This window comes from Mercenaria mercenaria, chromosome 1 (genome assembly GCF_021730395.1).
Source record: "Mercenaria mercenaria strain notata chromosome 1, MADL_Memer_1, whole genome shotgun sequence".
In the NCBI taxonomy this organism is placed as follows: Eukaryota; Metazoa; Mollusca; class Bivalvia; order Venerida; family Veneridae; genus Mercenaria; species Mercenaria mercenaria.
In genome coordinates this window covers 21,990,658-22,016,280 of record NC_069361.1, presented here as the reverse complement: position 1 = coordinate 22,016,280, position 25,623 = coordinate 21,990,658, and the positions used below count along the sequence as shown (strand labels likewise).

At 33.0% G+C, this 25,623-nt stretch overlaps 3 protein-coding genes across 3 annotated transcripts; all 3 read right to left on the bottom strand.

The window, feature by feature from the left end:
* Positions 1 to 3,505: 3,505 nt before the first annotated feature.
* Positions 3,506 to 4,745, bottom strand: LOC123545739 (uncharacterized). The gene is made up of 2 exons (XM_045332046.2): positions 4,543 to 4,745; positions 3,506 to 4,049 (listed from the first exon to the last, which is right to left on the bottom strand). Exons 1-2 carry the CDS (start codon positions 4,685 to 4,687, stop codon positions 3,817 to 3,819), a joined length of 378 nt encoding a protein of 125 aa, XP_045187981.2. The 5' UTR covers positions 4,688 to 4,745; the 3' UTR covers positions 3,506 to 3,816.
* Positions 4,746 to 5,750: 1,005 nt separating this feature from the next.
* LOC128550286 (uncharacterized) lies at positions 5,751 to 9,434 on the bottom strand. Its single transcript, XM_053529272.1, has 3 exons — positions 9,333 to 9,434; positions 9,160 to 9,202; positions 5,751 to 6,306 (listed from the first exon to the last, which is right to left on the bottom strand). Exons 1-3 carry the CDS (start codon positions 9,346 to 9,348, stop codon positions 5,751 to 5,753), a joined length of 615 nt encoding a protein of 204 aa, XP_053385247.1. The 5' UTR covers positions 9,349 to 9,434.
* A 3,319-nt stretch (positions 9,435 to 12,753) lies between these two features.
* On the bottom strand, positions 12,754 to 25,321 carry LOC123544145 (cell division control protein 42 homolog). Its single transcript, XM_045330210.2, has 3 exons — positions 24,914 to 25,321; positions 18,713 to 18,771; positions 12,754 to 13,615 (listed from the first exon to the last, which is right to left on the bottom strand). The coding sequence occupies exons 1-3, from the start codon at positions 25,110 to 25,112 to the stop codon at positions 13,100 to 13,102; spliced, it is 774 nt and encodes a 257-aa protein (XP_045186145.1). The 5' UTR covers positions 25,113 to 25,321; the 3' UTR covers positions 12,754 to 13,099.
* Positions 25,322 to 25,623: the final 302 nt, after the last annotated feature.

Here is a 25,623-nt window from a genome sequence, read left to right as displayed (position 1 = left end):
TCCACTCGGACTGAGCTCTCGTGGCATTGCCTTCACATCTGAATTCCAAAAAACGAGAAATCTAAAAACACATTCATAGTTTTTTACGTCTTACAGTGTACTAAACGGTTTTTCTTTCGATATTCTAATACAACAAAGTAATACAATTAGATACCAAAACTATTTGTGGTCTGGCGATATACTTTATTATACTTTCGTTTTAATTTCATGTGCTTGCTGCAAAAGCATGGCATTAGATGTTTGTCAAGCGTTTTCGAAATAATCAATTTAAAACATGAACTGCAGATATTCCAAAAACATTTGTTTATATAGCTCACGCCACAATTTAACGATGATAATTTTTAAAATAAATCACCAGAGTTCTAACCCATGTCGATACTTTTGAACCAGAAGAGATATTAAAGACGATATAATGTCAATAATATTTGTATCCTTTCATCTAAAGACAAGCCTTTAATCTCATAATCGAAATAGAATGTCATATTAAACGTTCAAACATTATTGTTAAGTAATGAGATAGATAATAAACTCCTTAGTTTTAAAGTTATATTTTACTTTATCAGCAGGGTGACAAGTCTGACCGTCGTGAATTTAGAGTGATCGCATATACATATTGCCTATGAACACGAAGCGCGAAGGTACGATGGTACGATGGCGAAGCGCGACAGTACGATGGCGATAACACTAGTGTACGATTGCGTACTGTCACCTTTTGCCATCGTACTGTCGCGCTTCACCATTGTAATAGCGTCGTACCTTCGCGCTTCGCGTTCATATGGAACAGGCGCTGGCCCTAACGGAACACCGTAGGGTAGAGTCTAATGGACGACCCTGGAGTGTAATATCTATATAAAAATCAGGTTAGAAAAAAGGATATTGCAGGGAGAATATGTTTGGCGCCAAAACAGTAACATTCACTGACAATTCATTACAAGTAAATTTACAAACGTAAATACGGATGCATTATCATGACATGTTATTGTTTGAATTGTACTCTTTGAACTTATAATTATCATGGACGATTCAGTAATATTGTTACCATTATTATTTTTTATTTTTTCTCAAAATATTGATGCAATATGTAGTCACGAATTATGCCATAAGTAAATTACCTAAACATGTTGCTTAACCATATATCTTGTATTTACTTTGTTCCCTAAATAAATCAGAAACACTTTCAGTATACTGCTCAGTCATGAAAATGTGACAGTTGGGCAGACAGATACGTCTATTATCATAAGTGAAGTGGTTTAACACGTCTATCGTTCCTACAAAGATCTGACAATATTTATTACATGCATTTTCTTGATAAGTATTTCGTCCGTCCGCTTTAATTGTTATACAAGTGTTTATCCTGGGCCGCTCAACTGACTTTTTCCTAAATAATCAGTACGCTTATATATTAACTTTTCCCTGGAAGAAAGGTAATTATACCGATTGCTTAAATGTTTAGTATACTGATACCATATTTGTTTGCATTTGACATGGTTTTCCTCAGGATTCAAAAGCATGATGATAGTGGAGGAAAACATGTTGGTATAGAAACGAGAGGGAAAGTCTCCTCAACGTATGTGGGGGATTATTTCGAAATAGTGCACTTTCAGCGTTTTATTACAAGCACATAAAGAACAAATTCCACATGGAGAATCTTTGGAAACATAAAAAGCAAATAAGCAAAGCAACAGCAGACTCGTTCTGGTCGAATTTACTCGTGACCCGTCACACGCTCAGGTGGGGACCACGATACAAACACACTAAGGAGACTACAATCCCAATGTATAACATCACCGAATTAAAATGCGACAGTCACACGACACTTAGAACAACTGCTGTGATAGTATTGAGACATTCATATCACATTTGACAATAACAGATGACAATACTCGAGCTTAATTCGGATTTCTCTTGCGATAAAAAGAAAAAAAAGTAATGATTCGGGAATTCTCCCTCGGAAAATGAAATGAAATTCTTACAAACAAAGTGGTGCATGTTTTGGTTATTCGACACCGACGACGTACCCATATCTTACCTTTATTTAAATAAAAAAATGTTTTACTTTGTTTACGGTTTCATGTGTTTAAAGCTCATCGTTTACCGAGACATGCAATCATACATACATACATGTATGTGTGGATATCATTTTTGATTGTTGCCATTCCTATTAGACCTAAGTCCATGTTTTATATTATGTGACACCACATTATAAATATCCGATCAATAAAAGTATATAAACCAGTCCAGAACTTAGACACCTATTTAGTACTGTAACACCCATTTATACATTTAGTTTAGTTTCAGTATTTTGATATATTTCTTCTTAATAACTGATAAACAGGGATGTTTTAGTTATAAAACATGTGTGTATGTTGTGTTGTGTATTTGCTTCACTTCTTTGATATGATATTGCCTCTTATAACTCAGCAGTAGCAATGTACTTCTGTATAAATTATCATATGTTGTTTTAATCGTGTGTGAGAGGTGTTATTTGGTTGACATGACGAAAGATTGGTGCAATTGTGTCCAGATGTAAATCTTGACCATTCGAACAGAGTTCAAAAAATCTATCAACATTATAAACGTTCACATTATTTGTATGAGTTTACTTTGTAGGCAATTTTATTACAATTTGTCGTTGGCGTATATCAACCGAAGTTATAACATACATTCTTTATTCCAAGAATTAGTCAATTTAAAAAGAGAGAGAGAGAGAAAAGAAATGAAATTATTTTTATGTTTCCGTTTATTCGTGGTAGCAATGCTGATAAGATGACACGAAGAGTTGTTTCCCTTGTTAACTGGGATGATACAATACAATATGCAGGAATTTCGACATCATGATTGTGCTTTGATGGCAATAACCTTCTTTATTTGTCTACTTTTCATGTCAGTTTTGTTTCCCTTGAAGCCTTGGTAAGGTGACTATTCGTAATTAAAAACGACTGGATAAGAGTAATAGCGCATGCTCTGTTAAGAATAATTTGCCTTGTATGTTTTAAGTATCCACTGAATAAAATGAATTTTAAAGCATCTTTTCACATAAAGAAATATGTTTAATCATTACTTAAGGGTAAATAAAAATTCAATATATTTTCAAGTCGACAAATCTAAAATCAAGGTTATCAATGAAGGTTACAACTGTATTAAACGGTTTTGGGTAGTTCTGCACGTTTGGAACAAACCTTTGTTTATAATGCAGAATTTTATCAAACCGTCTTCTTTAAGGCATCATTGAATCTGAAGGTAATTCGACCAATAAAAAGTAGTATTGTTTGCCTTTCTTGTTACACGGATTTAAGAATATGTGTCTACTTGATCAGTTTTCACAATGGGCTTCTATGGAAAATCGCATCTTTGACGGCATTTTCGCGTATATATATATGGTTAGAAACGCAGATTTTAACGAACCTTTTCACAGTTGTGGATTTACTTATTAGTTTAACAAAATATACAGGTTTCCACAATTCGTCAAACTCCAAGCTGAGACCCTACATTGCTGCCTGTTTTATGCTATCATTTTTTAAAATATTTTACATCTAAACCTATCCATTGTCAAAATTTACTTTATGAAGTACCGTTGACTGTTTTGCGCTTCACAAATGGAATATAATAGATTCCAGGCAACATTTATACAGCTGTCTGACATTATTCTAAGTTTTACGGGTAATTGGCGTTACGTTTATCAAACGTACATAACTACCATAATAAAAGCTCAGTTTCAGTATTTGCAAAAAAATGTACTTGAATCTCCAGAAAAGTACACGTAAAATCACATTGGAACATAGTTACATAGTTTTTATCAATGAGCAGTCGATACAATCAGAGAAACGGTGTAGGGTGCACTGCCTGCTTTGGATGCTTCTTCTCCATTAGGTTCTTTACTTTCCTGAACAAGCACACTGAAATACATGTATTAAGTAGAAATATCAACCCTACGACGGAAAGAACAAATGTCCACCAAGATATAGACAAGTCACCCAATTTTAGCTCGGCCTCCTCTTTGTATATTTCATCTTTCTTTGTTTCTTCACCGTCTACAAAGGTTACTGTACCTGAAATTAATTGTTAAAATTGAATTTATTATGGAAACACACACATATATATATATATATACGTCTCGCTGCATATCTTTAAAGTTAGATTTACATTAAAATACTCACGAATTTTATAATTTGAAGAGAGTACGGCAAAATGTAGCAGAGACTTCAAATTAGATTTAATATCTGAAAATTGAATAACTCTATTTGTATGCCAAAACTGTAAGTAATTGCACTAACTTGTAAAAACTCAGATGATGTTGGAAGTTTCATATAGCTATAGTGATTGGGATGAAAAGATGGTTAACATTAATTTATATCACAATTTAACTAAAAATAAAAAAAATGACTATTCCAATTTATCTTAGTTTTTATCTTGACAAAAAATAAGAAGTGGATTGTTTGCTTAGACGTTTTCCTAAGCATGGGATGAAACTTAATATTTCGGATACTTTTATCTCATTTGCAAAGGGCACAATTTTAGGTTTTAAACAACGTAATTTATTACCTGTAGCTGTGGACGTTTCCGCCAGTCGTGATGTCTTAGTTGACACAACGGACACCGTCTTGCTTACTGAGGGAGATGACATGAAGGAAGAGAGAAAGTTTGTCATGGCTGTCTTTGATAGGATTCTTGGTGAATCTCGGGTCATTACGGAAGTTGTAGCCGTTGATAATTGTGCTGTTTGGGATGTTGATGTTGAAGACGCTCCTGCTAGAATGATATAACAATAAATCAAGTAGTCATCAGTATACATACTCTTAGTAATACAGTATATCCCATTGGTAATATCATCCTTTTCAATATGTCCTTCAAATACTTCATTTTATTTCAAAATAGAAATAACAATATAAAGTGGTTAAATGTGTACATCTTACAAAAACAGACTTGGCCTACATTTTTGTATTTTATTTTTGTTACTTGGCATATATAGCAAAGGTTTAGTAATATTTTCTTATACTACTCGTATATAGAGTCGGTTCCAATAATTTAGAACATAGGAAAGTATTGTAAAACATTTTCCTATCTTTAAGATTGTCTATTTTTTTATCCCTTCCCATCAAAAAGAGTGGAAAGCGTATATTGAAGAATCGCGATCACGAATTCGACATTCAAGGGTTACAACCTCAAAGCTTTTCTGACAACTTTCAACACATGAATCGCAATAAACAAAATTAATATTCATTTAATTTTTTTAAAAATCACAATTTAATCATTGTTCAATAGAAGTATGTTAGTTCTTATACGAAAACATATCAATCCAAAAATTAACATAATTATTTCTTAACACTAAAGTGAAATAGATATAAAAGTTACGCAATTTCAAGAAAATGTAATTTAAAAACTACCCACCACTTGTACATATGAGTTTCATACGGCAAATATGCTAGAATGCTATATATTAATGTGACCCATGTGGTTCTGTGACGATCTATGTATGAAAAGAATTGGAACCACTGTCTTACCCTTGCATGATCGTAAGAGGCGGCTAATAGGGTCTTAACACTTGGTTTTGCTGTAACTCTGTGATTCCAGCAGGTATGCAAATTTTGATTCCATACCTTATGTTTTTATTTCGATGTAAATGAATTGTGAAACCAAAACTTGTAGTCCTGTTTGGCGCCATATCACCTATACTGTGTTGGTGCGCCGTAAAACCCAAATAAATAAATAAATAAATATATTAATGTAACGGTATCATATTTATCTGACTACTAACTAAAAGGCAGATCAGTTGTGAAAATACCATAAATACTGTAGTTAAATATGAATAAATTAAAACAAACAAACTTGCCTGATATTGTATGATCAGTATGTAGGGCTGGACACGAGCAATAATATCTGATCGACATATCCGGACAGTGCTTTATGTATGCACTGGATGTATTCGAAATTGTGCAGATCACTCCAACATTGATGTCATAACAAGAGATGAAAAACGTTCCGTCCAACGAAGTGAAGTTCCTTTGAAATGGTTCCCCTTTGTCATCCTTGCATTCGAACTTGCTTATCTTCCCTGAAGGACAGAACTCCTGCCTGGTCCTCTGTGAGATGAATTCCTTATCCTCTTTATGCGGCAGTGAAGGATGATTTTCATTTACCCACTCTGCCCATGTGTTACAGTTCCTTCTAGGGTCGGAAATAGCTCGAGCAACTCTTTGTCTGTCTTGGCTTATGGCAGCACTATAGGAATCATCTTGTTCATTCTGGCTTACCCAATCCTGAGTTTCACTGTTACTTAGCAAGGCATCTTCGATACCAAATGAATAACTGCAATGAAACAAAAAAAAAACAAAAAAAAAAACAAAAAAAAAACTGGTTGAAGTATCTTTAATTTTCAATAACCATAGTTCCTTTATGACAAAGGTATCCTATTCTAGAGTATGTTTCATTGTAGTTCGTTATATGGTTCGTTTGAGTCCTACAGTGTTTGTTACTCTGCACTTAATAAAGCTTTTGTGTGTAACATAATACAAGAATTTATACATTAATATAAAAATACACATAAGCTTCTGTACATAAAAAAGCATAACTAAGTTTTAAAGAAATGTTGATGACCTACATCGGATACCTAGATATAGTGGCCACCTGTCTACTGCGGTCAATTTCAGTCAGTTCAGTCGATGACCGCCATAAACAGGTTACACTGCAATTTATCTTTTTCATTAGAGGAAACTGAAACGTGATAAAATCTTTATTTGTATTTTTTTTTAATTTTCATTAAATTATCGCATTTAAAACGAAGCTTCATTCAAAACTTCCTCCCTTTGGAGCAGCATACACCTCTGGTAAAATCTGTGTATGAGTAAATGTGAGTTGCACGGCGCAAAAATACGCCCAAGAAAATTTTGCTGTTTCGTTCACACGAAGAAAGATTTGCGTTCGAGAAAGTGTGTAAATCTTACGAGTGCAAACGACGCTTACGTTTTTATAGAAAATACAAAAATGTAGGCGAAGTATTATTTTATGTATTCATTCATCGTGCAAAATTGTTTGAATGAACGGTGTGTATCTGTGGAACAGTCTCTCAAATATTCATTGGTTTATCATATTATAATATTGTATTATATATATGCTGTATTAACAATATACATGTATTGTATACGTTAATAAAATATCTGTTCTGTTCTGTTGGGGTTTTTTTCTGAAACTAACTTAGGAAAACACATACACTTAACAAAATTCCTAATTGGTCAGTTTATATTGCATTACTATTTTGTTAATAATGCATATATTTACAAGAAATTTCACATACCGACATTTGAACAGGTACTGCAGCTAATTATTGATTTGTTTTTGGCCGATTCCGGACAGCGTAACTGCATTGGGCATTTGGACGAATATTGCATATTTTGCAGGTGCAGGGTATGCGCACCAATATGCACCTTTTAATGAAAATTTTTTGGCATTACTGCCGAAAGCCCTACTAAAAACACATATCCTTGTGAAATTGACACAAGAGCAACGCGCCCGAGTCGTCGGAATTTTACAAAAAACTCAAAATCGGTCACTTCAATGAATTTTCCTTGTGTGAAATTTTGCCAAAAGAGCGCGGATGGTAGATAAACAACGATTGAAGGTTCTTATAAACGGAAATAAGGTTAAAAATGGAAATAACCATCAAAGTAACAGCTACAAACAAATTATATCAAAATTCCTTTGAAATTGAAAAAAATAATTACACACATGTCGTAAATGTGTCCCGGCTAGCAACATTCCGACAGCTCGATCGCGTTGCTTTTGTGTCAGTTTCACAATGATATGTGTTTTTCTAGTAGGGCTTTCGTTAGTAATGCCAAAAGTGTAAACGAACACGTGCATGTTGGTGCACATGCCCTGCACGTGCAAAATATGTAATGTTAGTCAAAACGCCTAATGCGGTTACTTTGGCTGTGAGTCGCCAAAAATAAATCAATAATTAGCTGCAGTACCTATTCAAATGTCGGTATGTGAAATTTCTTGTAAAAATATGCATTATTAAGAAAATAGTAATACAATATAAACTGACCAATTAGGAATTTGTTGAGTGTATTTATTTTCATGATTTTATTTTGAAGATATCTGCAACTTTCTTTAGTTGTCTGCCGACAATGCCTTTTCTTTCACGGCAAGATGATTGTGATAATGTTTAACTCGTACTTTATTCAGTTGTATGTATCAAAAATTACTTATCCAGATTCGAAAAATATTGTTGTTATAGGTATTTCATTTATATCAGGTTATATAAGGAGTTACAATTACTCGGCACTTTATTAACATAAAAATGAACGAATGGGAATATAGATAGTTAATATATTCGAAATACTGACTAAGCCGCCAATGTGTTATTAAATTTCCTTTACAAATTTTCAAGTGGTCTTTTATTTTTTAAGCCATGAAATTCAATATTTCTAAACGATGTTGATTTAAAGCTACATAAAGTGTGATATCGCTAATATTATAAGAAAGTGTCATATAAATCAAGGCATGAGAAAAGCAATAATAAAGCAACAAATAATGATGATGAATAAGACTGAATTAACACCTGATAAAACTAAAATGGAAGTGGCCTCTTAAAAATCTTCCGTAAATCTTTCTCTAAGTCGTTTAATAAATTGTGATCTTTAATAAAGTTTGATATCTGCATTATTAGTGCTACTACTTACTTACTTTGACGTGTCATTACGGTTCGAATTTGGTTAAGAAATGGTGTTTAATCAGCAAAGTTTAAGACATTTTTCAAGCAAAAAAGCTAACTTTTTAAATGTGTTTCAGGTCCTAGAAACATCCTGGTGAAATTGTAAAATATATAGACTATTTCTTGACTCGGACAGTCACGAATTGAAAGTAAGCAGTACTTAATAGTGTAAAATAATATAATCCTCTATTTATACAACTTATATACTCAAGAATTATTGATATGAATTGTATAACAGAAAATAGTGTCATAAAATAACTGAATACAGTAGGCACTCCACATGCTCTTCATAGATAAAAGTTTCTGTCTGTCTGTGTTCTGTCCACAAAGATTTTCATCTGAGTCGGAAATTTGTATTTTAATGTTACTCTGGTTGCAAGTCCCATTCAATGCAAAACGTGTCAGTGAACAATTATGAACTATTCCAGTAACAGACTAAGACTTACCTGATAAGCCATCCTGCCACCATAGCAATACAGAAAACACAACCTGTAAAACGAATAAAGAAAAAATAAGATTTTTTATAAGTGTTAGATTTATATTGAACAATTTAAAGGTCCAGAAATAATTTTTAAAAAAGACTATTTCCACAGTTTGCAGATAAAGGAAATGTTGTTACCTTTAGCAATACTCATTCTGACGAACTTAATTTTATTTCACCAACTGTCCATCTCCGTCACATAGCTAGACTGACTTTAAACGACCTCGTGTGATATCCCACAGTCTCAAGTATGCGTACTTGATCATATATCTTAAATTAAAGTTGTACCTTGTCAAATGTTTTGATTTCATTCTACCTCCATGTTGTTTGACTTAACTTAATCCACTGTTTCTAAAGACTCACGTTTGTCTAGGGATTTAATAAATGTGTTTTTTTTCGTATTGTTTGTCATGATGATAGTATTATAGTTAATATTTTGAAAATAGTTTGACATATGATTGTAATATGTCAGGGCTATTCCTGTCTACTAAAGAATAAAAGTTCAAAAATTGTATTCAACAAGACATTTTGCCGCAAGATGTTTCTACAATAATATTCTTAAATTATATCATTTGTTGATATCGTCAAAGGAGGTACAGCACACTGTTACTAAGTTTGTACGAAAAATTTTTACAGAGCAATTCCTTATATGAACACGGTATATTGTTACATTATTTTCTGCGTGTGTATCTTGCCGGCAGCGCGGTTTATTTGTATCACCGCATTCCGCTTGATCTAGTCCTAAAATGCACTTTTTTGCTTGGTCGCGTTCTATGCTTTAAACTGACATTCTTTGAGTTCATGATAAACAATAAAGAGGCTAATTTAAAAAGACAAGTGTTATATTGTTATAGGTCTGAATATTTATTTATACTGCATAACCTAAACTTTTACTCATATAAATATAAAATAGCTTTTCGTCCGTTTTGTCTTCAAGATTATAAAAGCTACCTTATTTAATAAATTTAGAAGTAGAAATCTACACAACAGTTTTTATTCCATAAAGTTCTCAATGTTTCATATCTCAAAAACAATTGTTAATAAAAGAATTCGGTGATTAAGACGATTTCGATGCATTATAATAAACGTATACATTTACATCAAAAAAAAAATAATTAGAAAAATGTGATAACAGCACTGCGATTGATTAATTGAAAAAATAAATAAACAAATCGATTACATTAAAAAGTACTCACCTTTATTTTCTGGAAGATACATATTACAAAACATTTATGTGTGTAAAATAAAACGTTAAGAAACAGACAGCAACTGTATTTAAATTTTTTATTAATTTCAAATTGTTTCACATAATTCCGTAAACTTAGGGAAAGCACGTTCGGCACGCACTTGGTTGACCACTGTCCAATCCCATTGTATTGGGAGATGTAATAACTTTGTTCATTTTTGATAATGCTGGAGTTACCCGATAACCTATTTTAAAATATTACACACAAAAAGTTATAAGGTTTCATTAAAAAATAATAGAATATCGGATCAGATGTTGAAAACAAAAACAAACAAAAATGGAAAAAAAATACAGTACGAAAAGCTCGTCTCCCTCTAAATGAAACTTTTCATCAGTGTGTATGCCATTGATATGCAGAAAGAAAACCAGGAATTCGATTCAGACAAGTGTACAGTAACTCTAGTGATGAGCTCAAAAACTAGGTTGCCGAAAGAATCATCTAGTATGGATATGTCTTTGAAACGGTTACAAACTTACAATATTTTAAATACCTGAGTGCAGACATCAGTAGCAAGCTTTCTCAGCACAACCATATATGGAGGTTAAATGTATATACAGGAGCTAACAAAGCACCTGATGTGTGAAGAGGAACATCAAATCAAAGTAATTAGCTTTTCGGCAGACGGTATACAAAGATATTGTCCACCTTCTTGTAGCATATTCCTCTCCAGTATGGAGCTCTTAAACGGAAAAATAATATTACAAATATTTAGAGATGAGCCGCTGAGGATACTGAACAAATACCCTTCTAAGTGCGACACTTTGATGACATTTTCTTTAATATAGGATATTCGGCGCAAGGTTCTTCCTCGTTTCAAGTTCTTGTCTTATTGCTCTACCTGGGTCTCAATAACCTAAATTAACTGCTGCATTAAGCAACTACCGACGTATGCTCATTCTTCCCTTGCCGCTGTATACCAAAACACAGGATCTCTTCTATAGAGTGACATTCAGTTGCACTTCCCACACAATGCCATAAATACATGCATGATGATTTACTAAGATTTAATGAGTTTTTATTATTTGGATTTTTATTATTATTATTTTATTAATATTATTTTTATACCAGATTTATATGGCGCCTTTTTCATGACAAACAAAGGCGCTTCAGATACAAAGGCTGTCACTCATAGCGCCTAATTCATCCTCCTCCAGTGCAGACAAAGCGATAGCACTAGAGAGACAGAGAGAAAGACGGAGATCTTTTAGGCCTAAAATATTCTTTGTTTCCGGTAACATGCTAAAACTAAAATAGAGTAGGTAGGTCGGATTTTTTTTTGGATTATTTTGTTAAGTTAAGAGTTTTCAAAAATTATTTTTGTGTCAAAAATGAATACAAATAAGGGGGTTATGCTTTAGAGCATCAGTAAGTTGATTTCTAACATCAATGACCATGTTTAAAGCATCAAAAGTGCAGTTTTGCAACTCTTTGTTAAAAAGTTTTAAAAAATATTCTCCAAGGCCATAAAAATATTTAAGGTCGGGCCAAAAATTTAGGGTAGGTCGGGATACCGGAAACAAACAGGCACTACACCTTAGATACGAGGACCATTTAAAAATAATAACAATTACGTGCTTCCGTAGAAGTCTGACACGCAAGAAGCTCATGTTTTACATGATGATACATGAATAGCTCTTTTATACTCCTGCAAAGTTTTATTGAAAACCATCCTGCTGTTTCAGAGATATTTAATTTTGTATTAGGTGTGGTCATAAACACTAAGCAAAATACACGTCGCTATAAAAATAAGAACAAAAATCTGAAATGAGAGCGTACTTTTCTTTAGAAATACCTGCAAGGCAGATACTTAGTGAACTGCATACTTCATATGAGACAAGAAGTCTGCAGTGTCAGGGAAAATTGTTCACAGGTTGGTTCGTAAATTTAAAAAAAGGCAGTCCATGGAGACAAGACTCGTCATAGCAAGGCCCAAAACAGCAGTGACGTCAAAGAACATTGCTACTGTAAGACATTTGATTGTTGAAGACGCAAGGTACATGATGTCCAAGATAGCTTCTTTTCTTGGCATGTCAACGGAGAGAACTCGTGAGATCCTCACCTAGCACTTGGGTTTAGGAAAGGGTTGTGCCTGTTGGGTGCCTCACATGTTTGCCGAGGAGCAAAAGGGCAATAGGATCAAATATGCTAAAGAAACACTGAAAAATAATTCAAATTCAGATGATCAAACAATTTCACAGTTCCTATCAGGAGATAAGACCTTGGTATACTTTTATAAGCCACAGCATCACGTTGACAGCACACATTGGTTGCGAAAAGAAGACCGTAGACCAGTAACTGAAAATAGAGCTGTTTACTCCCACACCGTGAAATTTACCATTTCACATGCATTCTCGCACGTTTTCATACATTCGATCAACATTTAAAACACTTTTCACTAGATGCATTTGATCTGTGTAACATTTGAAAGACATTGTAATAAATTACATATTTACATCAGTTTATAACATTCGTAAAGACGCAAATCATTTACACAAGATAAAGAATCAAGATTATGAACAATTATGTAAGTTATTGCTTATTCCCGGTGTAAAGTTCAACACAACCTTGTAATGCTTTATGAAAATCCACAACCGAAGCTTGGCGCGTTTCTAAAAGCATTTGCTCAACTGGCATTGCGATGTTGAACATAACAGGTGGTTACAAAAAACAACAAAAACGTTTCCATCCAACCTTTTTTACACTACAGTCTGACAGAGGTCTTAATGGAAGCACGGGTTGAGCAAGTCTTTCACTCTTTTTCTTGTCCTTTTTAGATTTTCTGAAACTTTTGTTTCTTTTCATTGACTTTGGCTTCTTCAGCATGTCCAGTGATGATAATATTGCTAAGTCAAATACTTCTTTCAAGTTTTTCTGTGTGAGTGCTGAACACTCTACATAGTCTATAGCTCCAATTTCTTCTGCTAGTTTCTTGGCTTCATCCTCTGACACGGGTTTCTCATTATAATGAGCGAGTTCTATTAACACTTTCACATCATTTCTCAAGTCACACTGGGTTCCCACGAGTATTATGGGAGCATCGGGGCAATGTCTTCTGATTTCAGGAGCCCATTTGTCAATCACGTTGTGGAAAGAGGTCGGACACATTACACTAAAACACAGCATAAATACATTTGTTTCTGGATAACACAGTGGTCGTAAGGTGTCAAAATCATCCTGAAATAATACAATATACATATTGTTCAACTTGCAATACATTACTGGTATATCACATGATAAAGGGACATAGAAAAAGTAATTAACAGTCTCCTAAATGTTAACGTTGCATGTCAAGAAAGATTTCTTGTTGAGAGAACATATCTAACCTTATAAAATGTAGAGTTAAAGGTAAGGCCACAACAACAAAAAATACCATTCACAAACAGACGTGTAAACTGACATTGACCTCAAACACAAAAAGTAACCCTCTTTCTGATTGTCCATCGGTCACGTTCCCGCGCCTATTAGCGAATGAAAGATTGTTATTTCAAAATACAAAAGGCAACGGCAAGTATCCATGGTGAAAACCAGTGATCACCACAGAATATCATTTACTCTTCTGTCCAGCAGGGAGACGTACTGGGCCATGTTTGATACGCTCCTCTCAAAATAACCGGTCAGAAAATCCTCCTGTGAACTGTGAATAAACTAGGTACCAATTTTCTTAAAGATCAAAGGCCTACCGCCAGGTGACCCATTCATAATCTCCAGTCCATGTAATAAGTTTACCTATATAAACGATAAATACATGCTGTTTTCACCTGGTAACATAATACGGGAGCTTTATGTAGCGATCCTCCCTCTATTTCGAATAATTACATGTTTGTTGGGTTATTTGAGGTTGCTTCAAATGAGGCAATTGGATCTTGATTGCCGTAGGTAACTTTAACAAGATTTATGACTCACTCGGAGGCCAATATTCAAATCGCATATTCAGTATAAATTATTTTCTCAATGTATCTCAGCAATAACCGATCAGTTTGATATTAAATACCTTCAAAGCGAATATCATTATATATTTGTCATTGAACAATTATCAAAATCAATTACTTATGTTTCATTGTGAGTTCTAACTTTGTTGCCAAAATGCAAAGTTAGTCTTCACAAATCTATTTTTGAAACAATTTCTATATACGGCAGTAAACATTTGCGTGTGTCATTAATGATATATGTGCTTTGTTAATGTAACACGCAAAGAATTCTATAAATCATCATGAAAAGAATAAACAACTTGGTAAAGCAATAAGCGATCATGTTAAATACTATAAATTATATCATGAGAATTTATTTTGGGAAGACAAATTATAAGTTATAAATAATAGCTATAACGTGCAGCGACTAGATGGACAAAATGAAGAACAATCCAGGAAGCGAAGATTGCCTCAAGGAAGTTTTATGAGATATAACTTTAGATGACACAGACATGCTCACAGTCTAACATCTACAAACTTGTCATACTTGAGCAACAATCATATCTTTATGCCTATTTTACATACAGATTGCATATTTTACAAATGTTTGCAAGCGATAACTGCATAAAAAGAACACATTCGTGATAATTAAAGTACAAATATCAGAAGATTACAGCAAAACTATTGTATCTCATTCTTTGTGCATTGTCTGATAACATGATCTTAAGGGTCAAGTCGTAATACCTTCATGCAGGGATTACATAATGTTTATTTCTTTTTAGCTGATGGCGTCATTTTCACATTATATTAATGTGTTTCGGGTGCCTTTGCATTGCATGGACATGTTGAATCCGATAATTCTTCAAGTTTTCAAGGATCACCATGAAGTAGGTACCACCCATTTGTGAAAGCCAATTAGAGCTTTCATTGAATGCCTTTCCCAAGTATTAGGCCGCTAATTACGATATTCATTCAGGAATGGAACACCTTTTGAATATCATTGTCCTTGGCGACTGGTTGTGTATATGAATGGGGCTCCTGACATTGAATTATGCAAAAACGGGACTATCTAACCAAATATCTTAATACGTTTTAACAAACCCGATTATCTCAAAAGATAAGGTTTAAATGAATAAAAATAACAAAATGGGACAACGGTTACTAATTCAAGCTGTTCGTTCAAGACAAGTAGAATGATTTATTTTGTAACTTTATGCATGCCAATAGTGGTTTGATAGTCTTAAATTTACATTTCAAATGTGGGCTTTTCATCGATTCTTGTTAAATTTAACAAACAATTTACTTTAACTGACGACGAAAAGACAACAAAATATCGTGGTCCACAATTTTAAGACGTTTAGCTCTTTGAAGAAGGGCTTTATATTTGTAATCAAAAGGCAGCTTGCTTTATACCTACCAAATATAATACGATCAAATGGATTAAAATCATGATAAAATAAAATTCATTATTTAACAATGATATGCAAAATCCTAGTTTACTTTATGGACATTAAAAGTACAATGTCTCCTTTCTCAAATATTTAATTTTCACGGCTACAATTTGAACATAGTATATATAGCCCGTTTTTTTTCTAATCGCATTACAGGTCATAAATTTTCAAAACCTTTCGCTAAATATATCTTGGGAGGTATTATACAATGGAAAGGCACACGCCTGATTAAAAAGAATTCTTCCAGCTAAATGCTAAAATCTACAGGTGCTTAAAATTCACTTAGGCTTTTGTCTAAGCCTGGCGGCCCATGAAGGTATTTTTCGAGCCTCAATCAAAAGTAAATCAATTTTGAAACAAATGCCGAAAATGATCCCTGCCAATGATCCCAAATGGCAATTCTACTACGGCCCAAATTCAATCTTCAATTACAGATTAACATATCTTGTCATTTGGCTGAGAACTTGCTATGTCAATGTCAACTGATTTACCTTTAATGGTTGAGATCTTTGTGAGCATTAAGAAAGCCAACTGTCAAATTCTTTTGTACGATTTTTGTCCGTGCCACGTGAAAAGTGACGAGACCAGACATAATGTGTGTTAATACAGCTCATACGATACAATGCTTAATAACTTTGAAATTATATCAGATTCTTAAATGACGTGGTTTTATACTTATTGACCAAAACTCTATGCCATACTTAAAGGAATGTTACATGTATCATAGATCATATACGAATGCAAGTTGTGTAAAATGTCACATAGTACTATCTGAATAGCATCAACTCCTTATTAGGTTCTTTCTTGTATCAATTACTCGTGATGCACGCAAACATTTAGGGTACCACACATTTGAAAAAACTTTACATCAAAGAAATAAATGTAACTCTATCAGGCGCATTTTTTTTTAAGTACATCGCTTTATAGACCATTCATAAAGAAACAAAATAACCTTTCTTAAATAGCCCCTTCTCCAAATGTTGTTTGAACCGCGTTGTTTAGTATTAATCAACACAATTAAAAAAGAACTTTTTGATTTTTTTTATTCCTATGAAATAAACTGGGGGCAGATCAGTCACTTGTCAAAATTTATAATTTTCATCGTTTGAAGAAAAGATCATAAAAAATAAAGACATGACAACGTAATCACTAATAACTTTCATTGAGAAAATGACTCATAAAGGTTTGTATAGCAAGGTGGTTTGAAAACTTCATTCACCAAAACCATCTCAAACCAAGCGAGAGAGATAATTTAGTAAAAATGTATATAAGCTGGGGAAACATATTATAAATGTTAAGAGTTTTCATTCAGAAATATTATGTATTCATCCGGGTAGAAAGATATAATATGTCCTTTGATGGTATATTATATATATATAATCAAGATTACTGATGTCACTTTCTTAATATGTATTACGTGAGAAATATGAAAATGTTCGTCAATGTAGGAAAATATTTACTTTACCAAGCACTGAGAAATTTGAAGTATGTTTGCCTTTGAGCATACTTATCTTTTCTTTCTCTAAAGATAAGTAAAGTTATACAGACATCTACATGGGGTACACAGTTTTGTGAATGGCACTTTAAAGCATTTTTAAATAAGAGGTGTGTCCAATATCTTAAGATTTATACATTGATCTGTAATCTGACATATGGAGGCACCCAAAACAAGAAGTCAAATGTAGATATTTCCGTCAGAGCACATCAATACGTTCATCTTAACCATTAAATCAAACCTCCTACCCGAATGTTAGTTAAAACTCCCCACAAAGGTAAATAAACTGAACCTATTAATTTAGTTTGTATTGAATCAGATAACGAAATTATTGAGCTACCCGCGAGGCATATTAATTGATATGTTCAAATGTTCAATTATAATTAAAAGGTAATCTTTTATTTGAAGCAGTGATGGTAAGATTACTTCAAAATGTAACAAAAGCTGAACATGTAGGAATATACAGTCAATTATCACTGGAAATACTGGGAGACCAACTGAAAGCTAACCACAATACGATGGAATGCGAAGACAAATTAGAGACGTTTCCAATTATTGTCAAGAAATCGGAACCACAATCTATCTCAAAGAGAGAAAAAATTGCTACTAATTAAAAGACCCTCGTGTGTTGGGACGATTCAATGAATAATACAAATACAACAAAAGGCGAGCCGAAACTATTTCAGAGACACAGAAGTGGAAATGCTGACAAACATCTGTAAAGTAAAACATTAACAATCTCATAAACTAAACCGCATAAAGGCTAGCATGACAACAATAACATTCCTAAATGTTTTACAGAACAACGGTGAGACAGACGACAACAGACAAATCTCAGAAATATTTAAAGATCCGTAGACCGCAAAGCAATAAAGACACGAGTGGAGGAGCCAGAGTCGCCACAATCGCCCATATAAATAAAGATGATATCTGAACATGTTATTAAAAAGAAGGCCAATCTACTCTAGTGAGCGTAAGAATTTGGTAATTTCAGTAAAGGTACATGGTATCATGTTAATATCAGAGCATGATGTCAATGAGGATGAAACCGTTAAACGGACTTAAAATTACTGAAACTGATGATCCAATACGGAGTCAAAAGCTTTTGTAAAGTCTATCATTGTTGAACCACAATATGTCTCGGCGACAAGTGTATTATACGTGATACTTTTTATACCATATCAAATTTTAATATAACATTAATTACAAGGTTGTATATGTTCTCTCAACATGCAAATGGTAGACACTGGGATGAAGTTAAGTAAAAAAAGACAAGAGACAGTACGTAGTGAACTTAATGACGGTATAGATTCATCATAACAAATTAAACAGATACCGGACATTTTAAAGGAAATTATAAAGAACAATTAGGACAAGGATATGTTTCTTGTTGTGTTATGAACTGTAATTTATTTACCTGGCCAGCGGTGTCACACAGTTGCAGCCTGATTGGTTTATCGTTCACTGTCACCACAACTAAAAATAGAAATTCATAGAAATTACAATGATGTCACTGAAAACAAATAAGTTGTACGATTTTTTTCTCTTATCTGTATACGTGTTATTATTACGTTGTTGAATGTGTTTAATGGTCAATCATATCTAACTCCCTAAGTCAGTGTACTATCAACATTTTGTTTTGTCTTTACCAGTGGCGACTGGTTTTATCTCTAAGATCAGAGTACTAAAAGGTTTCTCAAGTTGTTTACAATAATAGAAGTATCATGCGATATGCATGTATTGTTTCTATCGATGCTAAGTGACTTTCAGTGGTGTCAGTGCGTACCATGTAGACGTTAACAACACTCGCTAGTTTCTTTGTTTACTAATGTCATAATGTGTTACAGCTGGCAGAACACATGTTCGTCAAGTACATTTATATATATAAATACTTATGTTTATAAGTCCTAAGTACTATACATCTATACTAAAATTTATTGAATTATTTATAATCAACAAGAGACGTTAAATAAACTGTACACGTTCAATCGGAGTCCCTCGAATTAATACGACTTCTTTTCTTTTTGTAGGTCAAGCATTAGGTCATCCATTAGGTATTTAGTAGTTATGAAATTGTAATGTATGAATACATAAATATTGATCAATATAATGTAGATCGATGTGATATATGGTTGCAAATGATGGATGTTACGTCAAGTTTTGACAAGAAGATGGACAAAATGATTGTTTAATTGTCAGCAAGAGCTTGATATACGATGTGTTTGTGTACATCTAATTCTCTCTATAAAATTCCTGGAAACGCATTACATCATAAAATACTTTTCAAAGTTCCATAAAACGTTGTTTGATTTGAAATACGAGTTTCCGTGTACGAGTAGATTTATTGACAAATGTAGTTGCTTCCATGAAATCATCATTGAATTTTAATTATCAAGACGAAATTTTGTTTACTGCAGACGTCTCAATACTGATTTCTTTTTCGTTTCATTTTTGCTCTTTTTACTGAACGTCAAGTATAATCATTTCATTCGTGTCTAGAACCTTCGCCGTCTGACTGGCCCAATGTTTGTGCTATCTTTCGGACATGTTACTTGTAGTTTTGCCATTGATACAGACTATTTTAAATTTGATTTATCTCTAATGTCACGCGGACGTAATCAAACAGTACATACACTTCAAATAAATTTATCTCAAACGTTTTCATTTTATCATGGTTTCTTAAAATGCTGATCACAGTGTTATTAAACGAACATTAAACAAAATTCACCAAAAGAATTATAAATTGTGAAACTGATGAGTTGGCTAGTGTGTTTCGTAAATTTAAAAGACAAGGGAAACTTGTCTTTGCGGTTGGTTTTAATAAATTAATTTTGTCGATGACTAATCTTTGACGGATCGATATGTAAAAACATTGACAAGGCTTTAAAATAAATTGCATTCACACCTGATGTTTTAGGCTGCACACATCCGTCTAATAAAATGGTGACTCAACCTGCACAATTGACAATTGAAGATTTTTTTTGTCAAATTTGCAAAACTGTGCATATTGTTGTCATGAACGGCGTAAAAGCGCAGCAATAAATGAATAAACGGTCTTTTTGATGGTGAAACATTCGCATTATAGGAGACCAGTAAAAATGACATTTTGTCTGTCAAAAACTGACAGAATCATTATTAAGGGGGATTTTAATTAGGTCAAGACTGACCATCAAACTTGTAGATCATCTGAACCATCCTGAATAACCTAGAAACAGTACAGAATTATCTACTCCTTTACTTAACTAAGAGATAAACCAGTTTGCTCTAAGCTTACCAGAAGCTCAAAGGCCTTAGCGATGGTTGATATAAAGGACAATAGACGGCCTTAGATGACCTAGTGGAGCTTACAGATATGATGTCATTTATAATGTACAGTAAGCACAATGGCGCGTTCTGCACTTGATGACATTTTGTATTAAAGTTATAACAATGACAGCTGATATAAAATATGATACAACCAGGTTATATACTAACGGAGATTTTCAGCTTAAAGTTATGTATATACAAACAAAAAGTAATAAGAGACTGGTATTAGCAATATTATATGACATGAACAAGCTGTGTATCATAAAACCGAAAATAAAGCCATAAATGTTGGCAAATATATTGTACGTCTTAAGACAAATTTATTATTTTATTTTTTATAACTATAACGCTGCAATTTCAACTAAAACATGCGCATTAAATCTGTCAAACTGGGTAATAGATTGCATGATGCCCATACAGTATTATTTGGTTTATGACTTTAAGATAATTTATCGTTTAAGATTTCCCATGGCGAAATGGCATATTGCATATTACCTGCAATTAAATTTCTATGTGTGTTATGACTCAGACAATTAAATTAACCGTATGCCGACACTTTAAAAGGTCTATTTCAAACTATTACACAAGTGCTTATTATAGAATAACATTATTGATTGTTGCTACTGATGATGATGATGATGATGGTGGTGATGATGACGACAATGAGGATTTGTGTTATTTTATGTAAAGCTGGTGTAACATAATTGTACCGGATTATAGTTCAGTTTAAAGCCAGTATCGAACTATTATAAAACTTCTAAATTCAATGGCTGCAAAAAAATCCTTCGTGCCAAAGCGGTGCACATTTTTGCTTTTTGTTTTTGCTTAACTTCACGTCTTAACTTGTCATTACAAATCTAATTAAGATGCTGAGATAATGGTTTTGAGTGTTTTAAGGTCGGCTATCATATGTTAATCTTGCAGTTTTAATTAAAACATTACCTTTTATCTAAATGCCCCATTTCAATTAAAACTAGATACCGACATTTATAGCTTTTCTTTACGGGAAGAATGCTACTACGCTGTTAATAAGATTTCAAAATGTGACATACCATTAACACTGTAGAGAAAAATACTTACTGATGTAACGGTCCCTATGCAGAAGCTTATCTTAGAAAACATTTATCATGTTTTCGATAATAAAAAAAGAAATTCAAGTGAGTTAACGCCAAAACAGCATAAGAATGCATATATACTGTAGACTCGTAAGACATTCTAGTTGTAGCTAAAATAATCTCTTCTAGACTAAACTTTGAGAAACCACTAGATTAGAGGAAAAAATGTTGGTAAAACGTCATGCTGACAGCGTTTAGTTAAATTTGGCAGAAGCTTGAAGATTTAGGCTTTAGATAAGTCTGTTTTGAATACCTCAAGGATGTTCTTTCCTACGAACCTAGATTTTATAATCAAGCTCTTATGTTAATAGTAAACAAGAGCTCAAATTGACCTTCTTTTATGTAAATGTTTAGTTTTTTTGATCATGTGATCGATTTTTTATAATATTTCTGAATTCTTTAATATCGATATAAACAGAAATTATCCAGTATAAAGATCAAGTGAAGAATTTATAGAATTTATTTTATTGTTAATATATATCCCCCATGTAGGCTTCGACGTAATGTTACAGACATAAACTTCGCTGCACCTGCTTTAATATTTATCAATATTTGCAGTTAAATATCATAAAAGTTCAATGCGTTCCGGTACAATATTTGCACCAATCTTTCTGTTATCATCAGTTTATCAGTTCACGCCAGGTATATCTGTTGTATAAGGAATTATATCGGTTGATATATCCAAAACAATATCGCCATCGGTGTCGTGCGACATTAGGTCATACGCCTACAAGCTTGGACTTTGTTTATCTTGCAGCATAATTAGAAATATAACTTCTGACGTCAAATCTCTCGTGCATTTATATTGATCATGTGGTTGTAATCTTTAGTAATAAAAGTAATTTAATTAGAACCTAGAAGAGGAGAAACTATTAACTCGAGGAGATAACATAAAGCAGGTTTACTGATAAAGAATCAAAGAAATTGCGGCGTCGATTATATCAAAATAAACATAAATTAATATTATGTAATAGCAAATAGCATCTAGATGTAAACGTATTAAAATAAAACATCATTTTTAAAGCATGTGTTCAATTTAGAGTATTTGAATGAATGAATTATTATTTGTAAAAACAGTTAGTTTATTTTTTGGTTTAAAAAATGTAAATTATTTGGTCGTTTATATGTGTAATGCACATTATGTAAATCGAAGCAATTAAAAGATAATCACAACATGTAATAAATCACAGGTTACACACATGGCGTATTGCGATGTCTTGTGAATAAATTCTACTTTTTTTATCTATTGTTTAAAATCCCGGAAGGACAGAAAATGAAGTAGTGGGGGACTTATTTGTCATATCTTGGTAGTTAAATTTGTCATACAGGCAGACATTAATAAATTACAGTTGCTTGCTAGAGTCAAATGCAAATTTTTCCATGATTAACGTTTTACTTTATTTTTAAGCTTACTAGTATTTTAACTGACTCAGTTCTGAACTGAAAAAGACATGATTGTTATGAAAAGTACAGACAGTCATACATCGGTCAAGATGATATTTGATCCAAGTTAAAATATTTTGACAGCCAAGCAGTCAAACATTATCAAATTTTACTTCTCTAACTTTCCAATATTTTATGCCGAAATGCCCGGAGTCAAATACTTTATACATGTACTGAGGTACAAACTATACATTAAATTAATATGACAGATCTGTCGGTGAACATAAAAAGTACAAGTTGTTGAAAAAAGAATTGCCAATGGCTTGAAGTTATGAGTCACTGTTGGAAAACTTGCAAAGTGACCGAGATTTTGACAGAGACATGCTAATTTATAGTCAGTCCTACATTTAACAATTTATCAGACTGACCTGTACAACGTACATTTATACTAACTAAAGTACTATCGAAAAAAGATTGTAAGGCCTGATAAAACTAAAATTTGAAACACTTCTATGGTAATCAGTTATAATCTAAACAAAGATTTTACCATAACCATTTAAAAGAGTTGATTTTGCGACTGATTGCGGTTTCTTAATTTGCTTCTTAAATACATTTAAGCTATTCTTTAAAGATGAAACTCTCTGATACTTAAGAAATCGTTCCGGTTAAAAATTGTTACTGATGTATCTATATCTCTGTTCTCAGGTTAAGGGTCACCATATTTTAAACATTCCGTGGATCTTTATATCGTGAATGTGCAATTTTACCCCTGAAACCCCTAGTCATTATCAGTCTCTTGCATGACATGCATGCCAAGCACGTGAACATGCAGAGAGACAATAAGATGAAAAACTGGCCCCTAAGACCCCTATTCTTATCGCGATGTCACCCGTGTAACGCTGACACGATGATCGGTGAGAGGAATTTTATCTTGATACCTGATCTTTAAAAGGAAAGAATACATAATTACAAAACTAATACAAAAGTAATTCATGTAATTGCTGGTGACAAATTACAGCATTTTTAAAAACTTTTAAAAAACCTTAACCCGAAGACCTATGTTTGTTTGACAAGTGGGTGGTTTTCGTGTATGCTTGGTCGACTGTAAATAACGCTCGGATCTTTCAAATTTTTACCCGGATTTTAGGGTTTGTTCCAGCGGTTGATATTTATTTAAGAGGACAAACCCAAAGGTTAAAGTCACCTGATTGTTTATAGAAAGAATTAAGAATGCTAATTAAATGAAGATCTGGTTTGTTGAAATTGATTTAAGCACTTTGGTAAATCACTAGTGGTTGCTACCTTAGTCCTATAAGGAAAGGAAACACTGCACGTGAAATTACAGCAGACGAAATAATAAAATTATGCATGCACATACTTTACAGCTGTAGCTTAAGCCATGAAACCAACGTCTTGAATACATAATATTTTCATTTGACATTTATTATTTTGGAATTAAATTAAAAAAATCTCTATGATAGATTGTTCATTTCCTTGTCTGTTAAGGGTGACAAGCACAAGACCCAGATATTATGCAGATACATAATTATAAGAAATTATTGCAGTAAAATTAAAGCAGTCTGTCATAGGTACTGCAACTAAAAAACTTAAGAACCACACATGCCTATGAGCCAAAGTAGTTTAATTAGATATGTATGAAAACATTGCAAGCAAAGAAATCAAGCTAGAAATTTTTGACACTATACTGACCAATTTCAAAAATTTAGAAAAAAAAACATAAAATTTCAATATTATATCATAACACACTGTTGAGAGAATCTGTATATTATGAAGTTATTTTGAACTATATTTACCTGAGTAATTATCAAATGCCGTCGGCATGTATTCCGTCGGATAGTCGTTAATGGTATAACTGACGATCAAACTAGTTTTCCCGACGGCTCCATCCCCGACGAGAACACATTTAACTTTTGTCTCTGCCGTCGGTACCGGCGTTTCTGCTGGTATCAAGGTATTGTTGAAATTGTGATCCATCATAGACTGGGGTGGCATTCTGGTTGTCTTCTGTTTTAAGTTAGTGCAAAATCAAAAATCCTTCTTTTTAATCTGTTATAAATTAAAAATCATTTTATAATAGCATACACTTCACAACTTGGATAACTATCTTAAATTAAAGAAATAAATCCAAAAGTTGAACAGAATACTGCGATATCATGAACACATATGTTTGTTATATTCTTTCATCGATGAATGTATAATAAGTACGTTTAAGCTAGTTTTGATATATATAGCTGAGAGTAGAGATAAATTGCGAGCGTTCTGATTGGTCTAGAAGTCACGTGGTACCACGTGACACCATGACTCATTTTCTGACACAGGTAGTAACCGTAGTTCATTCAAGTTTTCACCAGGTACTTGTCAATTCAAATATAGTGTCTCACCAACTGTCAACCTCATCAATTTAAAAATAAATCTCCTTATTTGAATATTATCTTAAAGGCTTCGGTTAGTAACCACACTAACATTACTAATATTATGTATATATATATACAGAATGGATTTT